We start from the raw sequence: 24864 nt of genomic DNA, 5'->3' as shown, positions 1-24864 counted from the left end.
TGGATAGTTGTCTTGGTAAATGTGGTTCTTTTGCCACAGTTAGCACATGGTGCTAATGTGTGCAGTGATTAGTGGATTTGGTGCAGCTGAGTTGTGTTTTATGTTGAGATGTGCTCTCATTTCATTTTGTTTGTTAGAAATATGCTGTAATTTTGTTTTTATTTTTGTTTGATTCATGATGCCCCAGTTTGTGTTCGTTTTGACGCTTTACATCACGTGACCCTAATGAGGGAATTGTCCACAGGTATGCTGTGCGTAATTAATAAAACAGGTGAGCCTGTGGGTGCGGGCGTTCACTCAATATGGAACAACGCTTGTCTTGTGTTGTGTGCCACGTTTAATGTTGAGCATAGATACTCTGCTAACAGGTTATGGGCCCAGGATCTCATAACGCAGAGTTTGAGTGACCTGCCAGGTGAAAGTCGCTCTTGTACTGCGTGCACCGGAGAGTTGGAGTATGAGCAGAAAGGAAAGAGAATCGACAAGTAGACGCTGGGCAAGGCTCGTTTTTGATGGTGACGAGAAAAATTATGAGATTTGGGAAACTAAGTTTTTGGGCCATCTATGTCTTCAAGGATTAAAAGACACAATCCTAAATGAACCCGATACAGACGATGAAGAGGACAGGAAAAACACATTTTCTGGGTATTGACTTTCAACAGTCTGCAGATTGTGTTAAGATGTCACAATGTAAATATGTACAGAAAATACTGGAGAGATTTGACATGTCAAACAGTAAGTCCAGAGCTATAATGTTGAGCTGGTGAGCATAGCAGTGGACATAGTGTGCATTGGCATACACATCGCTCACTTTCTTCTGTACACCACCTGTGGCTCCTCTCATGACACTCGCACCATCATAGGCCTGGGAGATGAGCTTGGTCTTCTGGTCATCAGGGAGAATGAGGCTCAGCCTCTCCAAAAGTGCTGTGGCAATGGACCCAGCTGTGCCAGACTGCAGAGGTATAAACTCAGAAAATCTCTCCTGCACTTCATTCATTTTGTCGATGTAGCGGATCACAAGAACAAGCTGACACTGGGTGGAGATGTCCATTGTTTCATCAGCCTGGATGGATATGAAGTCTGCACACTGAACTTCCTCAATAATGGACTCTCTCAAAACTGCCAGCATGCAGTCAAGGAGTTCATTCTGCACTGTTTGAGAGACAGCAGGTCCGATTTGTGGCACTGGCAGCTAGCAGTGACACTTTTTGTGGCACCGCCGGATGCCACAGTTAATATGCCACTGTTTAGGCGAGATGCCACTGCGACAGCAGCATTTCCAGTGGCCTCTGGAGATGCCAGCAGAGATGCCACGGTTAATGCCACTGTTTAGGGAACATGCCACGGTTAACGCCAGTATTTTTACCGCTGTTTGGGCGACATGCCACGGTTTATTCCCGCTGTCTGAGGGAGGTGCCACGGTTAATGCCACAGTTTGGAAGAGATGCACGGTCAATGCCAGTACCAGTACTTATTACGCTGTTTGGGGAAATGCCACGATTCATACCACGGTGGATTGGGATCTTAAAGTAATTTTTTCTTTAACCAGCACTCCAGCAACTCTGCTATGAATGGCAATCAGCATCTAGCCCCCTCCCTTGTCTCCATGCTGTTCTGAAGAATTCTCATCAGAGCCTCGCACAGAAATAAAGTTGTGCAATTAAAAGCAGATGAAATTTAAACTGATTAAATTGAAAGTAAATATTAGTGACTATTAAAATTTAAATACAATACAGAATACTAAAAAGTAAATTAGTAAATACAGTAATAAAAGACAAAATATAAGGTGTGTGTATCATATTTTTCTTGAACAACTCAACCATTTTAATACACTATAGATACAATACAGAACACAAAAAAGTAAAATAGTAAATACAACATATATATGATGTGGGTGTGTGTGTGTGTGGGTGGGAAGGGGTTTTCCTGGATTAGTTTATTTACTCAGGTTCATAACCTCCTCAAACCTGGCAAATATTTTCACGGGTTTTTTGTCGACTGTTTCTTTAATGAACTTCTCATAGTCATCATGTTTTTCAAAAACAAATGACATCATTTCCATCGGCGAGGACTCATCATATTCACCCTCCCAACTCTGCAGTTCTTTGAGGACTTCCATTTGTTCGTCTTTGTCCATTGAAATGACAGCTGGCAGCTTCAAGGCTCCCCCAAATTTGGACTTTTTGCACCAGTCAGCTGCAGCATGCATTAGAAGCACTGTTCCCTGCAGTAAAGAGAAAAACCTCATCAAGGTATTTTGCGTATACATCATTCACAACTAGTTTTTAAAGTTACAGAGTATTTACTATACACTCTTAAACAGATCACACTTGGTACATATTAAAACTGTCTATTATATTTGTCCCAGTTAATGCATACTGGCAGCAAATAAAATCTGTATTGTATTGCTGTGTTTTATTATTATGCAGCATGCATCTAATGTGAAAAACTGTATGGGATTAATAAGGTTAATGTTAAAGTTTTTGTATTTCTATTTTTTTTTTAATATCTGTATGTTCAGGATCCCCTAGGAGAAGCAGAATGGTGTTGCTCAGGTGAAGGATGTCTGTGTCTGTTTACAAATCTGTTTACAGACAAGCAGCAGAACACTGACAAACTTCATCTCCCAGGTTTTATCCAGCTGCAATGTTATGCCATTATAAGAACATAAAATAATGAATATGACAATGTGCAGATCTCTGTATGAGTTTCAAGCAACACAGAGCATAGAGTTTCAAGGAAATATTATCACATACTTTACTTTCTGGGAAGTAGATATTAAGTTGTTGGTTAGTGCAGAAATAGAATACTTTCTTACCGGTTCTGTATTTTCCTCTGTTACTGTGGTTTCAGCTCTGAAAGTAATGGAAAATTATTTATTAATTGACTGGTGAAAAACCACTATGCCAAGACTGGCTGCATACATTTGTTTATGTCACACATTGGCATTCACACCCACAAAGTGTTACAATGTTGTGTACCTTGTCTCTCCCTTGGCAGATGTGCTCTTCAGAAGCATGGATTCTGCTTGATAGCGACACATATTGCTGTTGGTTTGCAACCACCGAATCAAAACCTAAAAAAAGGAAGCTTAGTTACTCCACCTAAGTGTGTCAAATGGTAACACCATTAATCACACTGCCAAATAAATGTTTTGTAGAAATATGAGTTTTCATATTTTTAGATCAGTATCTGTTTTTTCTTGTCTTTTCATGCTTATTAGGTTGTCTACTCCCTCTGCTGATTTTTATTGTAATTGATTCTAAGTGTGTTGATACCATGACCAAGGGGACTATAATATAAATCAATGAAAACGGCTATCAGTGTTGTTTACATGCCTATCACAATGTGAAGTCCTGCCTACATTTTGTTATTGCTGTGCAGTTTTTCCAAATTCTTCAAAGTACATCGCCACTCATAGCTCTTTGATGCGTATGTCATCAGTCACTCACTAATTTTACTGTAAATATAAAGTCTTTGGTAGTTACTAAAGTCTTTTAGTAATGACTTATTTTGTGTGTATCCTCATTAGCTCACCTCTGGGACAAAGACCTCTGTGACAAACAGCTGCTTGTCTGTTCCAGACATGGAGGACAATTTTTCCAAGCGCTGGATAATCTGTTGTGCATGAGGTCGAGTGAGGGATTTATCTGTTATAAAAATGAACAAAAATGAGTGAATCCAGAGCTTATAGCAGGTAACAGTTGTGGACTTTTTTGCTTTTTTTCATCTCATCCTAATTTAAGATTTTGTATAATTTTAGGATTATTTTTTATCATGTTTTAATGCTAGGAAGAGACAAACTGACAAAACTGGGTTTAAAAAAAGAGAGAGCCAAACTGTAGTCATGATCATCTTTTCATCCACTATTGGAAGTGGAAATATTGTGGTGTTGGTGGTTAAATATTTCAATTTAAAACTGGCATTTCCACTGTGTAAAAATACTGCAGCAGTCCTGCATCAACATATTATCAACAAAATGCACTTGAACCCTCTAAATCTTGCACGTTTTGCTCCTGTTGCATTCCTACTGCAGGTTGATGCTAAAATTCTCGTGCATTTATTTGTATTTTATTCAATCATTCAAGACATTAAGGCTGACAAATATGAAAAACAGAAGAGAGAACAGAGCTTTGCTTGACCCATTCTTCAGGAAAACTGATTGATGATGCTAATTTCAGCATTTCATGTCATTCACTGTTTTCTTCTTCTACCAGATAAAAAGGTTTTGCTAACAGGGTTGTTGTGGGACACGTGAATTTCAGATTTCATTCATGATAATTATTATTTAAAATATTATGTTGATTTAAAAAATGTTCCCACAATTACAAGAGAAATCAATGAAAAAATACCAAAAAAGGAGATTTAAATTTAATTTAAACTGTTTTTTTGGGTTGTTTTATTTGAGATTCAGTTTGGTCATCAGGGGGTTGGAAAATGTCATTTTAAGGGGAACTCCAGACTTACTTGGTATTTTAAAAGATATTTTCAAACATTCTTTTCTCCTATAGTGTTTTGTTAGATTTGGTCTCAGGATAAGAACATTTACACAACAGCTGCATGTTTTAGTATTTTGTACATGGATTATTTGAAATTTGATGAATGGGACGTAAAATGTCCTCCAGTTCTGGAACGATCCATGCATATTTTTTTATCTAAGTCCGGATCGTGGGCCAAATCCGGCTGTCGAATTTCTTTGTGGCCCGCCAGCATTTGTGATCAGGGTATAAATACACACGTTAAAAAATATTTTAGGTTTTACCACAAAGTGGCAGCCTGACCCATTCTGACCATAGGAGTGTTCGGAAAGTTCAATTCTTTCAATGCACTAAAATGTGTTCCTCCATGTGCTCCTTCTCTAGCCTAGCCGCGCTAGACAACCCACGGCAAGGAATTTAATTCTCTGCCAGGGTGGGTCTAGTTACCCTCCATAAGGCTCGAGGTTGGATGCTCCTAAAACTGGCCGGACCAATCACCATGAAGTGTAGAGTCAGAAGGCGGGCGTAACTAAGTGACGACAGAGGTGTGACGATTCTGACAGAAACAACCGGCGCACAATAAACAGTTGAATTGAATTGAATTTATTTATTTGATAGGGACGATGCAGTTTAACATAGTTCCATTACTTAGCATGAATCTGATGTGCTGCACAGAGAGTTTATAGCAAATGCTAGTTTCCAACTCTTTTGACTCGGCTTTGGCCACAGTCCTTAAAGATTTGAAGCTAAAATTCAACTTGAAAGATAAACAAAGGACGACACTGAAGTGTTTCATTGAGAAGAAAGACGTATTTGGACTTATGCCGACGGGATATGGCAAATCCTTAATATACCAGTTGGCTCTGCTGGTTGGGAAGCTAATGGGACTTAGCCACAATCCGCCGGCGCTCTCGGAACTATGTCAGCCTATTCGTTGCGTTGATTGGTTGTATACCTACCAATTGCTGCAGAGGGATTTGACAGACAACCTTTTAGCCCGCCTCCCTCCCTGTCGAGCTTCCCTAGACCCTTGTGCCTTCAGAACATGGGTCTAGCGTGGCTAGGCTACTCCTTCTCTTCACTGGGAAAATAATGGATACTTCTTCAAAAATATTTGGCCACATGACCAATTTCTTCCATGGTTTTCTAGAAACACATTGCTGATGACTAAAATATATGACAAAGTTTGCTAATATTGTTTTTTAAATTTTTGCCATTGCTTCCATTAAGTTTTTTTAGTATCATACAAACAAAATACATCATGGACTTGGTTAATACTTCATATTATGTTAAAATATGTTATTATTAGTGTTAAAATAACACAATAGTATGTTAAAATATGTTGAAAATTAGTAAAACACATTATAAAGTTTGCTAATAATAACTTATTCGTCTTCTATTTTCAAAATGGAATTTATTTTAATGATATTAGAGAACAAGGTCTGATGGTAATAATCATTATATTTTATTATTACGTTATTTTTGTTTTATTAGAGTTGTAAAGGACTTTGTGATTTTGTATCTGTGAAAGGAGATATCCAATGTAAAGGATTACAAATAGTTAGGATTGATAGTTTGGAGACTTGTAAGTTGCGGAGTGCAGGAAAAATAACTTTATCACTCATTGCAATGAGATATGTTTGTCACTTCTAACCCTCTTAACACTACTGTGCTTAAAAGGCATGCTTTCTTTGAAAAAAATCTCCAAAATACAAATGTTGTTTTAGAGCCACAAACTGTAAAAATGGAAAGAATGGTTCAACTTTCCGATTGTTTGTAATAAATACCATCAGTTTTGTGTGGTTACACTGAGAAAAAATATTGAAAATAAGCTTAAAATTTTTAGATTTCATTGTAGTCACTTTATTTAAAATGTCAAATTCAAAAATTCACAAAAAATAATGATGACTGTTTTTTTTTTTTTAAAACCCAAAAGATTCTCTGTTCTGCACGGCAACTGAGAAGCCATGACTGACTCAGGCCAGTTTGAGCAACAACCATGTGACCAAAATCCAGACACGTTTTGGGTGAAGCTTTCAATTCAGTTTCAATAAATTTTATTTACAGTTCAAATGTGTCATGTCAAGACACTTAAATGAGAAAAGTAAAGACAAAATTATAGAGAGAAACCCAACAAATCCATAATTTCCTTTGGATTCCCGTCTGAGCAAGCACTTGGCGACAGTGGGGAGGTAAAACTCCCTTTTTCAGGAAGAACCCTCCGGCAGAACCAGGCTCAGACAGGGCGGCCATCTGCCTCGACCGGTTGGGGTGAGGGGAAAGGAGAGAGAGAACAGGACAGTAGATAGAACTTCAAGGCAGGTGAGGCCAGGAACCGCAGCTCCATAATGTCAGCTCCATAACACCGTTCTGTACAATCTGACGTCTCTTCATCACGGCCAATCACCTGCTAGAATACGTGGTAAAAATCAGAAAATAAATTAGTCATATCTGCCGTGTAATCAACATTTTAAAAGTTGACTTGAGACAAAATGTTTTTCAAATATACTTTCACACTATCTATGCTAAAGACAAGCACGTGTCATTTCCCTTTGAATTATTTTTAGATTTTTTGGTCCATGTGTTTTAAATTTAAGGGTTTTTATGATTGCTCTTTTATTACTTTTTTAAAATCCTTTTATATCTTTAATGTAGCACTTTGAGATTTTGCTTAAATGAAAAGTGCATTACAAATAAAATGGAGTATTATTATTATTATTATTAATACTCCATATTATATTTACAAATAACATACTTGCATATTTTAATAAAAAAATATTATATTTATAAAATTATTCTTTTGATCTATTTTGTGCTTTGCACTATTTAAGTACATAATATTTAACACTACTGTCCTAATTTACATACTGTCAGTTCATAACAGATGTCTCAAGTCACTTTACATGATAAAATGAGGACTAGTCCATTTAAAATTAATTACAGACAGAATCCCAATGAATCCTTTGGATTCCCCTTAGAGCAAGCACTTGGGACACTTGGGAGGAAAAACTCACTTGAAATGGGAAGAAACCTCCGGCAGAACCAGGCTCTGAGAGGGCGGCCTTCTGCCTGCACCGGTTGGAGTGAGGGTAAAGGAGAGAGAGAGCAGGATATTAGAGAGAAAACAGATCAAAACACAAGAGAACAATAAACCCAGAGAAGGATACTGAGGTCAGACCTGTGAGAGTGAAATGTGACTGCAGGCCATTGGTGCTGCTCAGTCCATCACATCAGACACACAGCAGCAGCAGAACGTCTTCTTCATCCGAGACAAGATGCGTTGGAAGCAGTTCTTCTTCTTCTTTTTCTTCTTGCTTTGCTCCTTTTCGCTGTCTTCAGTGTACTGATGATTCTGCTCGACCTTCCTGAACTGATCATCTTTGCTAACGTTGCTGGTGTCACCGTTTTCACCATCCTCAATGTCTTTAGCAGCTTTAGAATCATCACTCTCCTCACTGTGCTCATCCTTGCTGCTCTTCTTGTGCTCCCGGTCTTTGTCCTCATCAGGCAAGCCTGTCAGGTCAGTTCTGTTTTCAGGGTCTGCAGGCTTAACCATGATGAACACGCTGGTCTCCACCAGGTTTAGGTTCATCGCTAAAAAAAGGAAACACACACTGTTGGGTTTACATCCGACAAGCAGAGAATGCAAACATGGAAATCAGCAAAAGTCCATATCAGTGTTTTGTCACTTGCTGGGCTGTTAATACCTCACAACCCGTGTACAAAGTAAATAGAAGCACACTTACCAACTGCTGATGGGGGAGCTGCTGTTGAGGTAGCTTTTAGTGATAAAAGGATGGTTGAGGATACCAGTGGGGGTGATTCTGTCCTTCTCATCCCACTGAACCATCGCCTTCAACAGCTCGATACACTCCCTCCTCTCATCAGCCTCTGCTGGGTTGTCCGGCTCAGAATACACCTGGTGCAGAAAACGTTTGGAAAGTACAACAGTGGTCAAGTCACCTTCAACCTGAAATATGAATACAATAAATGAACGTCACTCTTCAGCAACTAGCTGCTGCTTCCTAAACTACCTACCCTCTTCATTTCATCCAGAGAGCCGAACCTGTGATGTGTGGGGATGGCGTACATGGCCAAGATCCCAAAATGCTCTCCTGGTGTCTGAAAGAAGAAAACAAAGATGCTTACTAAAGCCTTCATCTTATTGAGTGAGTAGAGGTCAGTGGTAAAATCACAGTAGGAGTATCGTACCTTCAGCCGCCACACACCACCACTTATTTTCTTAAAAAACAATCGTGATCTCGGACCAGCTTCGATGAGGTGTTGCGGTGGCGGACCCAGCAGACTGATCATTTGTCGGAGCTGCAGACAGAACACAACACCACGTTAGACCTGAAGCTAATCGTGCGACGGCTTCTAATGCGTTTCAGCTGCAGTAATTTACTCACTATCCAGTATTCTGAGTGTGTTCCGAAGAGAGCAATACGAGCCACCATCCTGGCCATCACGCAGCCTAACGACCAAACGTCGATGGCCTCTGAATACGGCAGGCCCAGGATGATTTCTGGAGCTCTGAATGTGGAAAAAACATCAAAAGAAGATGTGACATAGTAGACAGTAAGGAGACAGTGCTGATTTAAAGGTTTCTCAATGGTGAAAACTGATCAGTATTATCATACCTATATCTAAGTATTTGGACTAGATCTCCTGCTTTGGCCTCAGACCTGTACTTGGCCAAACCAAAGTCAATAAGTTTGACCTTGAAGGGCTGCTTCACACGATCCACCATCATGATGTTATCCATTTTCACATCAGTGTGGATTATGCCAGCACTCTTGGTCGTATTCAAAGCCACGGCCAGCTGTAAGAAAAAACAACATTTATCAGGAGTTTGTTCAAGAAATCTGTCACATGACAATAAAAGTAGAGGTTGTAAAGGTTCCTGAACCACTGATGCTGTTTATAGCACCACTGTAGGAGGTAAATATAAAGAGACAATAGAAGGTCATACCTGTTGAATGACTGTACGGACGTGTTCCAGTTGCATTGGTCCTCTTAATCCATGTACATAGTCCCACAGGGTGATGTCCAGTTTTTCCAACACCAGGAGCCGCGTACTTTTTACAAAGACTTCTCCCTTGTACTTGATGATGTTGGACTCGTCCGAGTTGTGGCTCATGAGCTTTTCCAAGATTTCCGCCTGTGGAGACATAATATGTTTGCTGAGCCACATAGTCCAATCAGTTCTTCTCAACAACTATGAAGTACATTAGATGACCAGTGCCACTACTCAGAATCTTATAGTGGTACTGCCATCGTTTTAAAAATGTCTTTTTGTGTCACTCTTCAGCTGAAATCCTATGTTGAGTATATGAGTGTCTTACCTCACGGTCTAGATTGTTCTTTTCGGGCATCTTTATAGCCACGTGCTCTTCAGTGCTGTCTTCCACACATTCCAGCACTGTTCCATAGCTTCCATGTCCCAGGTTTTTCGCCAGCGTGTAGCCTTTTGGGACTTTGGTTCTCCCATCAGAGGAAGACGGTGAGGATGATCTTTGAATGTTCATTTTTATGTTGTCACAGAAGACTGAAAGTGAAACAGACACAAAAGAGAGCCATAATCTATGGATGTCTTGTTAAACCGTTGGTAATCTACCACACTGTTGTGATCTCAGTTTTTAATCAAATTTGCTAAATATTGAACCAATTGTCACAAAACAACAGCACTGAGTGTTACACCCTGTTCTGAATTGTGTTATAAGGCATATTGGACAGCAGCAAAATTACATGGATGCTTCCTCAGAAACTCCAAAGGGTTCACTTCAATAAACAGAAGAGTGGAGTTACTTACCTCACAAAAGTTTGGTTATCTGGATTTTGTTGAAATATGGATGTCTCTGAGGTTGGTTTTACTAAACTACTCAATAAACCAATAAATAACTCAGTAAAATAAAGTGAAATGGTGTCTCCACTCAGAGTTTGTGTTTAAAATGAATTCTAGAATGAATTTAAAAACAATTAGAAAGTTCTCAGCATTGTTTACTTTTGAAAATGTCATGTTAAATGATCAAACTGCCGTTGTTTTTCTCATCTATCTACATTTAATCACCTATAATAACATGCTCTGACTAATGTTGTCATAAATTGCTGACGTCTCTCATTTGTTAGAACATTTTCTGATCAACTGTGTCTCATTGGACAGATTTTTTCTAGCATAAAACATATTTTAAATATATTAAAAATACGAATATTTTTGAATGTTTTTGGATTTCTTATTTACAAATCCAGATATTTGAGATGTTTTTTAAAGCCTGTTTATCCACTTCCAGCACATTTTTTACATATTACAGGCATCTGAGGTAATGCTTAAATGACAATATCTCAAGAACTAATACAGATAAAACATGAATTTTTCACCGTCTTTTCTCGTTTCAACTACAGGACAAGTAGATGAAATAATCTCTGAAATAATCTCTTTACAGGAGTACTGGCTGGTTTTAGTTATCCAGTTGAGATAAACCTGAACACATCATTTACCTACCGAACTGCTGAAATCTCAGATTTGAATAAATGATGTTAAAAATTACACAACAAGCACAAAACTGAGTGTTACATCCTGTTCTGGCTCACAGATTTCATTACAAACTGGACAGAGTTGTAGAAAAACAGATTTTAAAACTTCCTTCTGAATGTTTCCTCTGGTGTTTGCTTCATCAAACAGAACAGTGAAGTCACTTACCTCAAAAATGTTCGCTTCTTTGGATTTTGTTGAAAGGTTGATGCTGAATCTAATTTCGATGTCCTGCTAGTTTCAGTGTAGTCCTGTTGTCCTCCTGAAATCTGTAAGACACTGTCCAGAGCTGACTCCACACTGGGATTTAAATGTGGTTTGAATTCTAGAATGTCCATGATGTCACATTCTGACAGCAGTCTCAGCACTACTTGGTTTAAACGTAAACAAATGCAATGGAGCAAATATGTAGTGTTGTTATTGTTTGAACTGTCACACTGACAGTTAAAAAAGCACACTGTGGGTCTGGGTTAATGTGAAACGCTGAAACGCTGGTGTAGTCTTTGGATACGAGGAATATGGCTTTCAAAATAAAGTTTCCTTGTTTCAACTTTTGGTTAATTGAGCCTTTGGATAAAATATGTTGTGGTAAATTGTGCCATCAACTATGTTGAAGTAAAATAGAAACTTTTATACCTCATATAATGTAAGATCTGTCTCCATTTGTTCATCTCAGACCTGGTGGGCAGATCCTGTTCTCTTAAATCCTGTTCTGGTTCCTTATCTAATGTACATAATGTAATTATTTACCAATAATAAATGAAATTACTTTTGCTGAAGCTAAATTTGTGTTGACCTACGAAGCAATCAAAACAATTAACAAATAAATTACAAACTGATTTAATATTTCTTTTTAGATCAAACAATTAAACATGGAAACTACAGAACCTGTTTTAACAGTGAAATATTTCATCTCATCAACGCATTTAATCTACAGAAAGGAACTCCCTCCACATTCAACTTAAAGTGCACAAATACGTTATTGAGGCTTAAAAACATTCCTTTGGGTGCCTCAGATAACATGGTTCAAACCTTTAAAATGTTGATTTTGCATCTCTTTGAAGACATGATGAACTGCAACCAAGTCTTCATCCAGTTTGCTCCACAACTGTTAGGATTAGGATCAGTGGCGGCCGGTGAAGTTTTCTCTTGGGGGGGCGCACTTAATTTACCAAACCAAACAGCAGAGTCGGCAACACCGGAATACAAGAATTAATGTAAATTATGTTCACAGCCATTTCATGTGCTATTACTATGCACCACTAGGAGGGTACACCTAAGCACTACTGCTGAGTCAAACAGTCAATTAAATGCACGTAAACGTTACCAGCTAGTGAATTTGAATTTATCTCCCCAGTGTTTGATATGATTTGCTCCAGATAATGTGTAATTGGTACACAGACCCTTGAGCGGTGCTTCAGGGAACTGGCTGTCGTACTCCTGGAATCTGTCTCCTTGAAGCAGTGTAGCACTGATTAGGTGTTTGGTGAAGGCAAACCTCTCTTTTTCATGGCCCAGGATTGTGTCACAAACCTATAAAGAAAGACACACATTATATCACACAGAACCTACATAAAAGTGTCTTGTCCAATTGTTCACATAACAGCTTACTATGATTATACACACGTGGACAAAATTGTTGGTACCCCTCAGTTAAAGAAGGAAAAACCCACAATTCTCACTGAAATCACTTGAAACTCACAAAAGTAACAATAAATAAAAATTTATTGAAAATTAAATAATCAAAAACAGCCATTACTTTTGAATTGTTGATTAACATAATTATTAAAAAAAACAAACTAATGAAACAGGCCTGGACAAAAATGATGGTACCTCTATAAAAGATTGAAAACTATTTGACCAGAGTGACATGATTAACTCAGGTGTGTCATTTAATTGACATCACAGGTGTTTCCAAACTCATAATCAGTCAGTCTGCCTATTTAAAGGGAGACAAGTAGTCACCCTGCTGTTTGGTGAAAAGGTGTGTACCACACTGAACATGGACAACAGAAAGCGAAGGAGAGAATTGTCCCAGGACATCCGAAAAAAAATTATAGACAAACATCTTAAAGGTAAAGGCTATAAGACCATCTCTAAACAGCTTGAGGTTCCTGTGACAACAGTGGCTCATATTATTCAGAAGTTCAAGACCCACGGGACAGTAGCCAACCTCCCTGGACGTGGCCGCAAGAGGAAAACTGATGACAAATTGAAGAGACGGATCGTTGGAATTGTATCCAAAGAGCCCAGAGCAACCTCCAAAGAAATTAAAGGTGAACTCCAAGGCCAAGGTACATCAGTGTCAGATCGCACCATTCGTCGTTGTTTGAGCCAAAGTGGACTTCATGGGAGACGACCAAGGAGGACACCACTGCTGAAAAAAACTCATAAAAAAGCCAGACTGGAATTTGCAAAAATGCATGTTGACAAGCCACAAAGCTTCTGGGAGAATGTCCTTTGGACAGATGAGACCAAACTGGAGCTTTTTGGTAAGGCACATCAACTCTATGTTCATAGACTCAAAAACCAAGCATACGAAGAAAAGAACACTGTCCCTACGGTGAAACATGGAGGAGGCTCAGTAATGTTTTGGGGCTGCTTTGCTGCATCTGGCACAGGGTGTCTTGAAAGTGTGCAAGGTACGATGAAATGTGAAGACTATCAAGGCATTCTGGAGAGAAATGTGCTGCCTAGTGTCAGAAAGCTTGGTCTCAGTCGCAGGTCATGGGTCTTCCAACAGGACAACGATCCAAAACACACAGCCAAAAACACCCAAGAATGGCTGAGAGAAAAGCGTTGGACTATTCTAAAGTGGCCTTCTATGAGCCCAGATCTGAATCCCATTGAACATATGTGGAAGGAGCTGAAACATGCCATTTGGAGAAGACACCCATCAAACCTGAGACAACTGGAGCTGTTTGCTCATGAGGAGTGGGCCAAAATACCTGTTGACAGCTGCAGAACGCTCATTGACAAATACAGAAATCGTTTAATTGCAGTGATTGCCTCAAAAGGTTGTGCAACAAAATATGAAGTTATGGGTACCATCATTTTTGTCCAGCCCTATTTCATTAGTTTGTTTTTTTAAATAATTATGTTAATCAACAATTCAAAAGTGATGGCTGATTTTGATTATTTAATTTTCAATAAATTTTTATTTATTGTTACTTTTGTGAGTTTCAAGTGATTTCAGTGAGAATTGTGGGTTTTTCCTTCTTTAACTGAGGGGTACCAACAATTTTGTCCACGTGTGTAACACTGTAAAAGACCATACAACACACTCAGGTCATGTCCATATTCTTGAATCTTATTTGGAAAATGTTCATCTCCAACAGAATAGCATATACTTTATTGGAGAAATTGGAGGTTTGGGAATATGGCTGTGGACACCCTCATGTCCCTCTTTAATTTAGCAGCTTTCAAACATGTTACTTTACAGAGGAAAATAACAGACTTCAGCCTTGAATACCAGTGTTAATTCAACACAGATAATCAATTATTGTTGCTGACAGATGTGTATGCACTGGCAGCTGTTGTACAGTTGAATTCTGTGTTTCATAAACGCCCTGCTATCAACATGTGGCAGTTTGTCCAGCAGGTTTATCCGCGCTACATGGAGCCATGTTGTTCAGATTGCTAAGGCCAGGAGGAACCGCTGCCAGTTGATATTAGATTTATTTATGAAGCTGTGTGTCCTGATGAGTGGTGAGAAAAGTTTGGATTGTTCAGGTCACCACTCATCAACTTCAGGGAGAGACGACGTCCACATATATATAGAAAGGAATAACAACAGGAAGGACACCAGTCACAGACATATGGTAGGATACTAAGTTACCAGAGCCTCAGCTTTGATCTCACCTCTGTAGCTATCCTCTGTAGTTCATCTGGTCCCAGTGTGCGGCGCTTCTTGGCCAGCTGCTGCTGAGGCACACAGCTGTGATGTTCTTCACTGACAGTAGGGAGGGAGTCTCTGAGCAGCCCCAGAAGAGAAAAAATGAAACTTTAGTTGCCAGGAAACAGAAAGAAATTAAGCACATTAAGTATCATAAATAATGACTTATTATGGTTAACATTAATCAGAAGTTTTTTCTTTATTACAGTCATGTGATGAGTGTGAGTTTTTCATTTCACACAAATTATCCACAAATAAATAACGATGGAAACAAAATCATTGTCAAAATCAATCATTGTTACTCATCACTAATACATCCAAGACTGCATTAGTTTTAAATATTTCCTTCAGCATTAAGTGTTTGGGTAAAACTCAGTTTATTTTATTTTTTCACAATAAACAATAGTGATTTAATGTAAATGAACTGGGAATTAAAGGTAATAAAGAAAATGTTAATACTCTGAAAATGATCAGTTCAATCAAAACTTTTATTATCTGGACTGATGGTTTAAAAATCTAACTATGTAAGAGGAAAATGATATTATTATATAATAATTTTATTACAGTTTTTGACTTGGACATTTTTGTCCCATAGTACTGCTTATGACACTTTTAGTGAGAGGATGCATAAGGGTTTAATATGGTTACATACAAATGTATTTACCTGATCATCAGCATGTTGTCGGTGAAATGCTGCGTCACTCTGTGGACAAAGACCGAATCCATGGGCCTCTTCTGGAGTTGGCTGTAGAGCATGTTCACATGAGGCATGATGCGGTGGAAAAGCTCCAGGAAGAAGCAGAAGGTAGCATCCTCCAGGAGTCTCACAAAACCTCCAGCTTCACAGACAGTGGTAGGATCAAAGTCACCTGAGTCCCTGATGGTTTGAAGCACTGAAGGAGGTTATCTTTGTGCTCAAACACAGTGTTGACAGCACGGCTGTGGAAGTTCCACCTTACTGTGCTTGCTCTTGGAAGCCTGTGTGCCACCACTCTGTCAAGCACACTGGTTCTCTTGGGGGATCTTGAAAAAATCCTGAGAATCCAGCTCGGTCAGAGAAGAACTGACCAACTTTTGGGATACGGGATGTCACCTGCTGCATGATAATGTTGAGCTGGTGAGCATAGCAGTGGACATAGTGTGCATTGGCATACACATCGCTCACTTTCTTCTGTACACCACCTGTGGCTCCTCTCATGACACTCGCACCATCATAGGCCTGGGAGATGAGCTTGGTCTTCTGGTCATCAGGGAGAATGAGGCTCAGCCTCTCCAAAAGTGCTGTGGCAATGGACCCAGCTGTGGCAGATTGCAGAGGTATAAACTCAGAAAATCTCTCCTGCACTTCATTCATTTTGTCGATGTAGCGGATCACAAGAACAAGCTGACACTGGGTGGAGATGTCCATTGTTTCATCAGCCTGGATGGATATGAAGTCTGCACACTGAACTTCCTCAATAATGGACTCTCTCAAAACTGCCAGCATGCAGTCAAGGAGTTCATTCTGTCGAAATCTATGCATTACAAGGAAAGTTATGAGCGGAAAACTGTGTCTGTGTAATGGTCTCGGATATACCAGACGTTTTTTTTTTCCCAATTTCACTTCTGTTCCAAGATGGCAGCGCACTGACGCATTGCCAGCCTATGCTGGACAGTGGCGTGAGGCATCTAGTATATCTATGGTCTCCTATCTCTTGTATTGAAGAGGAACGAACTGCGCATGTCAAAGTTGTAACGAGAGTCAATTGGGAAAGGTTGTTGCTAGAGGTATGGACCCGTACCCGTAGCCTGTGGACTACGGATACGGCACTTTCCATTTGCCAATCAGATACGCGAGATCTGGTCACGTGACTCCCGGTAGACGCTAGCGGTACGGACCCGTAGCATCGGTACTACAGGTATGGACCCTAAACCTAACCCTAACACTACCCCTAACCCTAACCTTTGCTTACCTTTCAACAGTTTACAGTGGTTAGCAGCTTCTTGACTCGCGAGACTCGTGTACGGGTCCGTATCTGTCTGGCAAATGGAAAGTGCCGTTTCCGTAGGCCACAGGCTACGGGTACGGGTCCGTATCTGTAGACACTACCATTGGGAAAGATGAATGCGCCCCGGCCGGATATATGTCCACTATTAGTAATTGTAGACAACGTCGGACGTTTCTAATCTGACTTTTTATGACAAATTACACATTTTAGGAGGGCTGCACAGTGCAGTAGTGGTTAGCACTTTCTCCTTGCAGCAAGAAGATCCCTGGTTCAAATCCCGGGGTGGGCCTGGGATCTTTCTGCATGGAGTTTGCATGTTCTCCCTGTACATGTGTGGGTTTTCTCCGGGTACTTCGGCTTCCTCCCACAGTCCAAAAATATGCTGAGGTTAATTGATAATTCTAAATTGTCCGTAGGTGTGAATGTGAGTGTGATTGTTTGTCTGTATATGTAGCCCTGGTGACCTGTCCAGGGTGTCCCCTGCCTTCGCCCGAGTCAGCTCAAAAATACAAAGCATTTAATTAGAAAATTAAACATAAAATACAATTTAACAATTAAAAACATTAAAAAAGACAAAACATTTAATTAGATGAACATTAGAAAAGACAAAATTGTTAATTAGACCATTAAACATTTAATTATTCAATTAAATATTAGAAAAGACAAAACATTAAATAGGAAATGAAACATAAAAACACAATGAAGCATTTAAAAAGAAAATTAAACATTCAAAGAAGATAAAGCATTTAAAAAGAAAAACCTTAAACACAAAAGATTCAATCAAAAAAATAAACATTGGGAAAGAAAATGAAATTTTTCAAACTTATAACACTTAGAAAAGCTGAAAAAACATTTGAAAGAACAACAATTAAACATTAAAAAGACAGAACATTTCAAAATCAAATCATCCATCCATCCTCTATACACCGCTTTATCCTCACTAGAGTCGCGGGGGGTCTGGAGCCTATCCCAGCTGACTCGGGTGAAGGCAGGGGTCAACCTGGACAGGTCGAAAATCAAATCAGAAAAGAATTAGAAAAGAATGAAAGCTGAGAAAAGAGCAAAACTAAACATTTAAGAAGAATCAAACTAAAGACAAAACATTTGAAAAGACACCAGTTCGACTTTCGAACAGGGGTCGGCAACCCGCGGGTCCAGAGCCGCATGCGGCTCTTTCAGCCCTCTGTTGTGGCTCCCTGTCACTTTGTAAAATAAATTGTTCTGCATTTCAGGCGCGTTTCAATGCATTGTAATATAGAGAGTTTTATTGTGAAATTACCGCTCTTATTTTGACGTGTCACTCCACCGGATGTGCTGTTGGGGTTTTCCCCTGGGACACATGAGAGCGCAAAGTTGATGCAGAGAAGATGGAGAAGCAACACCTGTAGTTTCACATCGTTTTGTACTCAAGAATGGCAAGCCTGTATATTAAAGCTCCACTCCAAGAAAGACACGTCTTGTCTTTGAGTCAAAAGTACTCGTGAGTACTCAGGTAAACTACGGATAAATCTACTTTTTGATAGGGTAATACCCGTTTCTCGCAAGAACACTGTTCGATGTCATGTACAGAATCCAGGCAGCACAAGTGTCGTCTTGGAAAATAGGGCAGTGACTTACCGGAGAAAAGTTATTAGCTTAAGATAAATAGATTTTACAAGTTAAATAGACATTCGCAAAATATTGATGTCTTCATTTTAAATGCCAAAAGGATTTTGCGGCTCTTGGTGTTTTCTTTTCTGTGGGAAACGGGTTGAAATGGCTCTTTGAGTGTTAAAGGTTGTCGACCCCTGCTTGAGAAGATCAAATTAAACAGAAGCGACAATAAAACGATCAAAAAGAGCAAAAACAGATAAAGTGTTTTATTGTGAAATTACCGCAACAAGTCTTAAAGTGTTTTCTAGTCTGAAATGAAAACATCAAGTTGTTTCTTCAAACATTTCCTCTTTCTATGTTCTTGATTTGACTGTGGACAGATTTACTAAGAACTCATTTCAGAAAACTGCTTTCCAGATAAAGTCCACTCGTAGTTGAAGGCATCGATCAAACTAACGTTACCTTCTGATCTCCACAAACTTTACTGTTCAGTGAAGAGAATCAAAGTTTCTTCAGGATTTCTAAAGAACCCACAGGTGAAGGTCTGAGAAGAACTCAGATGGATGGTCTAAATGTGAAATCAAGACTCATGGTCACAAGTTGTCACAACCTGCAGCTCCATAGGCAAACCCTTAACTCACTGAGCTACAGATGATACCAAACAGCGTAGTTTCTGTTCCTAATAAAGTGACCACATGGGTCAAACCTTTAGTATCACACTTTATCATTTTGTAAGACTTTAATGGAATCCACCAGCAGATTTAGTTTTTGTTGACAAACTTTATTCTTGTCGTTGTGGGACTGCAGGATTTAAAACTGTTCCTTCTATTTGACCTCATGTTTATTAGTTTTAGTGGAGAAAGTTTTAGTTTTAGTTAATTAGTCTCTTAAAAACCAAATAACAAATTGGATTAGTCAAGAGGTTTAAATTTCTGACTTTGTCATATTTTAAATTACCAAAAAATATAAAAATAAAGCTTCTTGAAACAATTTGACCTGTAATTGATGTTATATAAATAAAGTTGAATTTAAATTGTATGTATCTTGTAATGTTGGAGGAATTCAGCCATATATGTTGGAAAACACATTTTCTTTGTCCATTAATCTGTTGATTGTTTTCTACAGTAATTCATTTCTTGTTTTGGTTTATAAAATGTCAAACCCAAATATTTTCAGATTACTGTCAAAAAAACCAAAAGGATTTAAATTTATGATGCAGGAATCAGACAGTTTTTTCACTTTTTATCTTAGTTTAGTCAGAAAGATAGTTGATAATGTGTGAATTGTTGCAGCTTGTGAGCCTTAAAAGGTTTTAATCTTTGGGGCCAAGTGTCAGAAAACATTTAGAAACCAACATCAAAAAAACACAAAGATTTGAACATCATCAAAGGGAAATCCAACTTTTGCATGACAATGTCTAATTAAAGGACATTTATTTCCAATGTAAATGTGTGATATTCATCCTCTGGAGCTTCTCTTCACATTGTCTTCCACCTGGACTGGTTTGGTCTGGAGCATGTGCAACAAACGTGAAAAACTGCACTTTAACATCAATGAATGACACTGAAGTTTAATCTCTACATAAATGAGACTGAGTCTGGATGTGCTGCTCTGTCATTAACTCCTAAGTTTAGGGAAAGTTCAAACAAAAGAGGACAGTTCAGATAAGACTTGAGAATGAGCTGATTTTGAACAAACATCTCAGACTTTCTGAGCTTCAGCATCAATAGAAAGATATTTTAACAACAAGCAACTCCAGAGATCCAGAAGTTGGAGAGAGTTAGCTTTAGCTGAGCCAAAGAACATGTGGGACGCTAACCTAGCAAACATTTCAGACTTTTCTCTGTGAATTCTGAGAAATTATTGACTATTTAATGACAGAGCTACACATCTGAACTCAGTCTCATTAAAACAGACTAACTCAGTGTCATCCATTCATATTAAAGGGCAGTCACCCAAAATGTTTGCTGCATGAGCTCCAACAAAACCTGTCCAGGTAGAAGGCCACTTTGACAAACAGGAAGTGGAAGATTCCAAGCAGATTTATAGAAGGGGGAACCAGACTGTACTAAGTGTGGTCGAGTATAGAGGGGTGTCTTGTGGGTTTTTAAGGCTGATAATGATTATTAGTGAGACATTTGGAGTAGATATCCATTTGCAGTAAATTAAAGTATTTAAAATCTTGGAGTTAAACTTAGAAGAACACAAACTCTAACAGAAAACTTTGTTGATCCATTTTTGTTTAGAGATGTTAAGTTGAAGGAGTTTTATTCATGACGTATAACCAATCAAATCACTGCAGAAGACAGAGCAACCACAGCTAGATAAAGGTTCAGAGCCAAAGTAGTGCCATTTTTCAATGTATTTATTACCGTAAATCAGTAAAAACTAAAATACTGATAATCAGTAAATCAGCGCACAATTACTACAATTCTACAATGTACGTCTCTTTTCTTTGACTTGTTATTTGTACAATATACGATGTATATGATGGTGTTTTTTCATCCCAAAGGCTATACTATGATGTTTTCTCAGAGACATACTATGCTACTTTGTTTGTTCTGGCTCTGGGCTGCTGCACTCCTCCTCTGTTGTTTTCTGGATTGTACTCAGCTGCATGTCTTTGTCCACCCGGCCTCCGTTGACTCGTCCCGCCTGCTGTCTCTGGAGCTGAAGCTGGATTGGATCAGACCAAAGTACCATCCAATCACAATGCTAGCTGCCTCTCAAAAGCCTTCTTCATCTGGCAGCACTTCTTCTGAGGGGAAGCTGAGCTTCAGCAGAACTTTGGAGATGTGTTCCAGTGGTTGGTGGATGTGTGGGGAGATAGAGAGGGACCTTTGAACTGTTCAGAAAGGAAAATGGGGAAACCACTGGCAGTTTTAGTTTAGGGTGCTACTGCGGTGTGTTTTTGGGTTTTAAGAGGTAAACAGGAAGAGTTTTTTTTCCCATATTGATGATCCTTTACTTTTTTCCTGGTTGGAATGTCCATCAATGTCAACGTGAAGTTCAGTTTTAGTTCTGTTTATTTATTTTACTAATACCCATTTGCTTTTAACCCCCTCACATGGTGTGTTGTTGTAAACTTACTCTTTTAAATAAATACTTGTCTAACCCTCTGGAAACCAGCGGTTGGATTGTTTTTGTGTTGCTCCTCACCTACTTCAGAAAGCCGGGACAGAACAACGTTTTATGGATCAAAGGCTAAACTCTGATGTTTTTAGAGTGACATGCTATGCTACAGGCTTTTTTCATTGCCACATTACTGACATTTTTTTTGTTTTAGTTTATTTGTTTGTTTTTTTTAGCAACATTTAAGAATTCGAACTGTTTTAAAAATTACTATACTTTTACTTGTGCAATGAAACATTATTCAATGACATTTTTTAGATGACATATTATACTCTGATGTTTTCTTGAATGACATACTATTTAGACAATATACTGCACTATGACATTTTTTGAACCACATATCATACATGACAATTTTAGGCAACATCCTATCATAAGGTGACCATATTCTGTTTCTCTGAAAAGAGGACACACTTCCAGCTCGCGCGCGAAAAATTTTCAGCAACAATAGAAATGATGTAAATAAAACGATATCTTTCTACCACTTGGACTGACTTGCTAAAAATGTTTGGCTAAGATTATTTGAACTGTTATGGATTCATGATTAGTGTAAAGAGATGCGTAGTTATTTACATACGCAAATTAGCCATGTGCTCCCCGCACAAGTTAGGCTTGAGTGTGCTGCTGGGAATCTTTAGAGTATAGTGGGAGGTAGTATAAACAATCAAATGAATAAATAAGAAAATAAAATAATAAGATGTCACAGTGAAAAAGGTGACCGGTTGTTTCACTACTGCCATTGTGTTTTCATTCGGTGCGCCGCAGCGTAGGACACGGAAGTGATCCGTGACGTCACACTAGCCATTCCCCTAGTCTTTAATAGTTATTGACTCAAGTTGTGTAGGAACACAGGTATTCAGATGTTTAACAAAATAAGAAATAATCATCTCTCTTAAGTCTGACACTTACACCTTAGTTAGGAAAAGTGAGGTAGAGCACCATTCTTCAAAATAACCTCTCAATTATCAATTATATAAAAATAGAAATAATGCCTCAAAATATTAAACAAAAAGAAAAAAGAGAGGTAGTCTATTCTTCAATGTTCAGTTAGCCCATTCTTCAAAAGAATGTGTCGAATGTCAAATGAAAAAAATATAGAAATAATGCCTCAAGTCAACAGTCCTTTTTTTCCTTCTTTTTCCTTTTCTTATTAGCTACAGAGACATAAGTCCCAGCTTTGCAGACTGTACATTCTGCCTCCCATTTGACATGACCCGGACGAAAACAGGGGTACTTTTTTCACATTTCATCAGTGAAATGACATTTGCGTTTCGGCATTTTCTTTCAGTTCGAGTGTTCTCTCGCAGTGTGCCTACCTGACTGTCAGCCTGCGAGGAGTGAGTGAGTGTGGAGCGTTCCAGGGTTCGGCTCAAACTCCACCTCTCAGAGCGTGTTTCCAAAGGAACCATTCAACGTGAATGATAAATACACTGGTCTGTGACGCGCTCAAGCTAGGCAAGATCAAAAACCCGGACATTTGAAGGACTTTATAAACGCCGGCCGGACAGGCCGGACAGCCTCTCAAAAGAGGACATGTCCGGGCAAAAGAGGACGTATGGTCACCCTATCCTATCATTTTGCACCTTTTGAACCACATAATAATCTATGGGTTGTTTTTTTTGCTGACATGGTATACTATGAACTACACTGTGCGGCCGGGCTGCACAGTGGAGTAGTGGTTAGCACTTTCACCTTGCAGCAAGAAGATCCCCGATTCAAATCCCAGGGTGGGTCTGAGATCTTTCTGCGTGGAGTTTGCATGTTCTCCGGGTACTCCGTCTTCCTCCCACAGTCCAAAAATATGCTGAGGTTAATTGGTTACTCTAAATTGCCCGTAGGTGTGAATGTGATTGTTCATCTGTATATGTAGCCCTGCGACAGACTGGCGACCTGTCCAGGGTGTCCCCTGCCTTCACCCGAGTCAGCTGGGATAGGCTCCAGCACCCCCGCGACCCTAGTGAGGATTGAACAGTGTACAGAGAATGGAGAATGGATGGAAAAGTTATTCCAAGTTTCTTTGTCTCAATCGTATGACGTCGTGTGCAACTGTATACTTGTTTCCGTTTTCATGCCGTCTACATCCATAGAATGCTCTGAAACGTTGCCCACACTAGCTTAGCCTCGCCATAGCACACAGCTCAAAGAGGCGTGCTCCATCTACCAATTCACATCTACGGTCACATCTACCAATTCACATCCACGGTCCTATCTACCGATTCATATCTATGGTCCTATCTATCTACTGATTCATATCTATGGTCCTATGTACCGATTCCTATCTATCTACTGATTCATATATATGGTCCTATCTACTGATTCATATCTACGGTCCTATCTATCTACTGATTCATATTTATGCTCACTAGTCTAGTCTGATACAGTCTCGATGATGACATATCAGGAGTACGTGAGAACGCAAGTACGGACAGCTACGTACTGAGAAACGGTCAGTTTTCTTACCACAAAGGTACAAAGCTGCTCGTCTGCTCGTCTTCTCGTCCGGCATCAGGAAACCTTTTCAAAGCTTCTTCAAATCCAAACGAAATACAATCAAAAGTTGGCAGCCCTGGGTGACCTGACGTCACACTTCAGTTCGCCCGTGTAACTAAACAGAAGACAAAAGATGAAGATAACCATGCTAATGCTATGCTAATGTTTTTGGACACCGAAGCAAGATGAAATTTCTCGAAAATGCCTCCATTTTTTCATTCCCTGTCTGCTATGCGTGAAGAGTTTGTGCCAATGTGACTGCAGGGCGATGTCTTGTGAAATGGAGTCACGTGATTATTGTTGCTTCGTCTGATTGGTGAAACACAGTCATGTGGTAGATCCACTGGGGCCATCTCTCCGCAAAATAAAGCATATCTAATGTGGTAAATAAAAAAAAAGTAACAGTAGAGTGTAGCCCAGTGTAACGGAGTAAGAGTAGTGTTTCTCCTTCACAAATCTACTCAAGTAAAAAGTATGGCAGAGAAAAACTACTGTCAGAAGTACTTTTCCCCCCCAAAAAGTTACTTAAGTAAATGTTACAGAGTAAATGTAACTTGTTACTATCCACCTCTGGTTATGTTAGCACATGAATGAAAGTGGGAGTTTTCATGGAAAACATGGAATTGTCTGGATGACCCCAAACTTTTGAGCAGTAGTGTAAATGTTCAGTTCAGAAAATTAGGCTGCTCTACCCAAGTTAATTCCAGATTTACACTTTTCGTTATTGGAACAGAGCTGAAACGTTTGGGAGCT

At 39.1% G+C, this 24864-nt stretch overlaps 1 protein-coding gene and 2 long non-coding RNA genes across 3 annotated transcripts; all 3 read right to left on the bottom strand.

Annotated features, from left to right (window-relative positions):
- Positions 1 to 2094: 2094 nt before the first annotated feature.
- LOC127534575 (uncharacterized) lies at positions 2095 to 3081 on the bottom strand. The gene is made up of 3 exons (XR_007942747.1): positions 2985 to 3081; positions 2822 to 2858; positions 2095 to 2227 (listed from the first exon to the last, which is right to left on the bottom strand). It is a non-coding gene; the product is annotated as an uncharacterized LOC127534575 (long non-coding RNA).
- A 3441-nt stretch (positions 3082 to 6522) lies between these two features.
- LOC127534574 (uncharacterized) lies at positions 6523 to 8039 on the bottom strand. The gene is made up of 3 exons (XR_007942746.1): positions 7660 to 8039; positions 7496 to 7550; positions 6523 to 6891 (listed from the first exon to the last, which is right to left on the bottom strand). It is a non-coding gene; the product is annotated as an uncharacterized LOC127534574 (long non-coding RNA).
- Positions 8040 to 8223: 184 nt separating this feature from the next.
- Positions 8224 to 10104, bottom strand: LOC127534482 (homeodomain-interacting protein kinase 1-like). Its single transcript, XM_051949722.1, has 7 exons — positions 9827 to 10104; positions 9454 to 9642; positions 9122 to 9303; positions 8891 to 9014; positions 8694 to 8804; positions 8520 to 8603; positions 8224 to 8400 (listed from the first exon to the last, which is right to left on the bottom strand). Exons 1-7 carry the CDS (start codon positions 10007 to 10009, stop codon positions 8224 to 8226), a joined length of 1050 nt encoding a protein of 349 aa, XP_051805682.1. The 5' UTR covers positions 10010 to 10104.
- Between the last annotated feature and the right edge of the window lie 14760 nt (positions 10105 to 24864).

Source organism: Acanthochromis polyacanthus, chromosome 6 (assembly GCF_021347895.1).
Source record: "Acanthochromis polyacanthus isolate Apoly-LR-REF ecotype Palm Island chromosome 6, KAUST_Apoly_ChrSc, whole genome shotgun sequence".
In the NCBI taxonomy this organism is placed as follows: Eukaryota; Metazoa; Chordata; class Actinopteri; family Pomacentridae; genus Acanthochromis; species Acanthochromis polyacanthus.
Note: the sequence above shows the minus strand (reverse complement) of the source record. Positions and strands in the feature narration are given on the sequence as shown.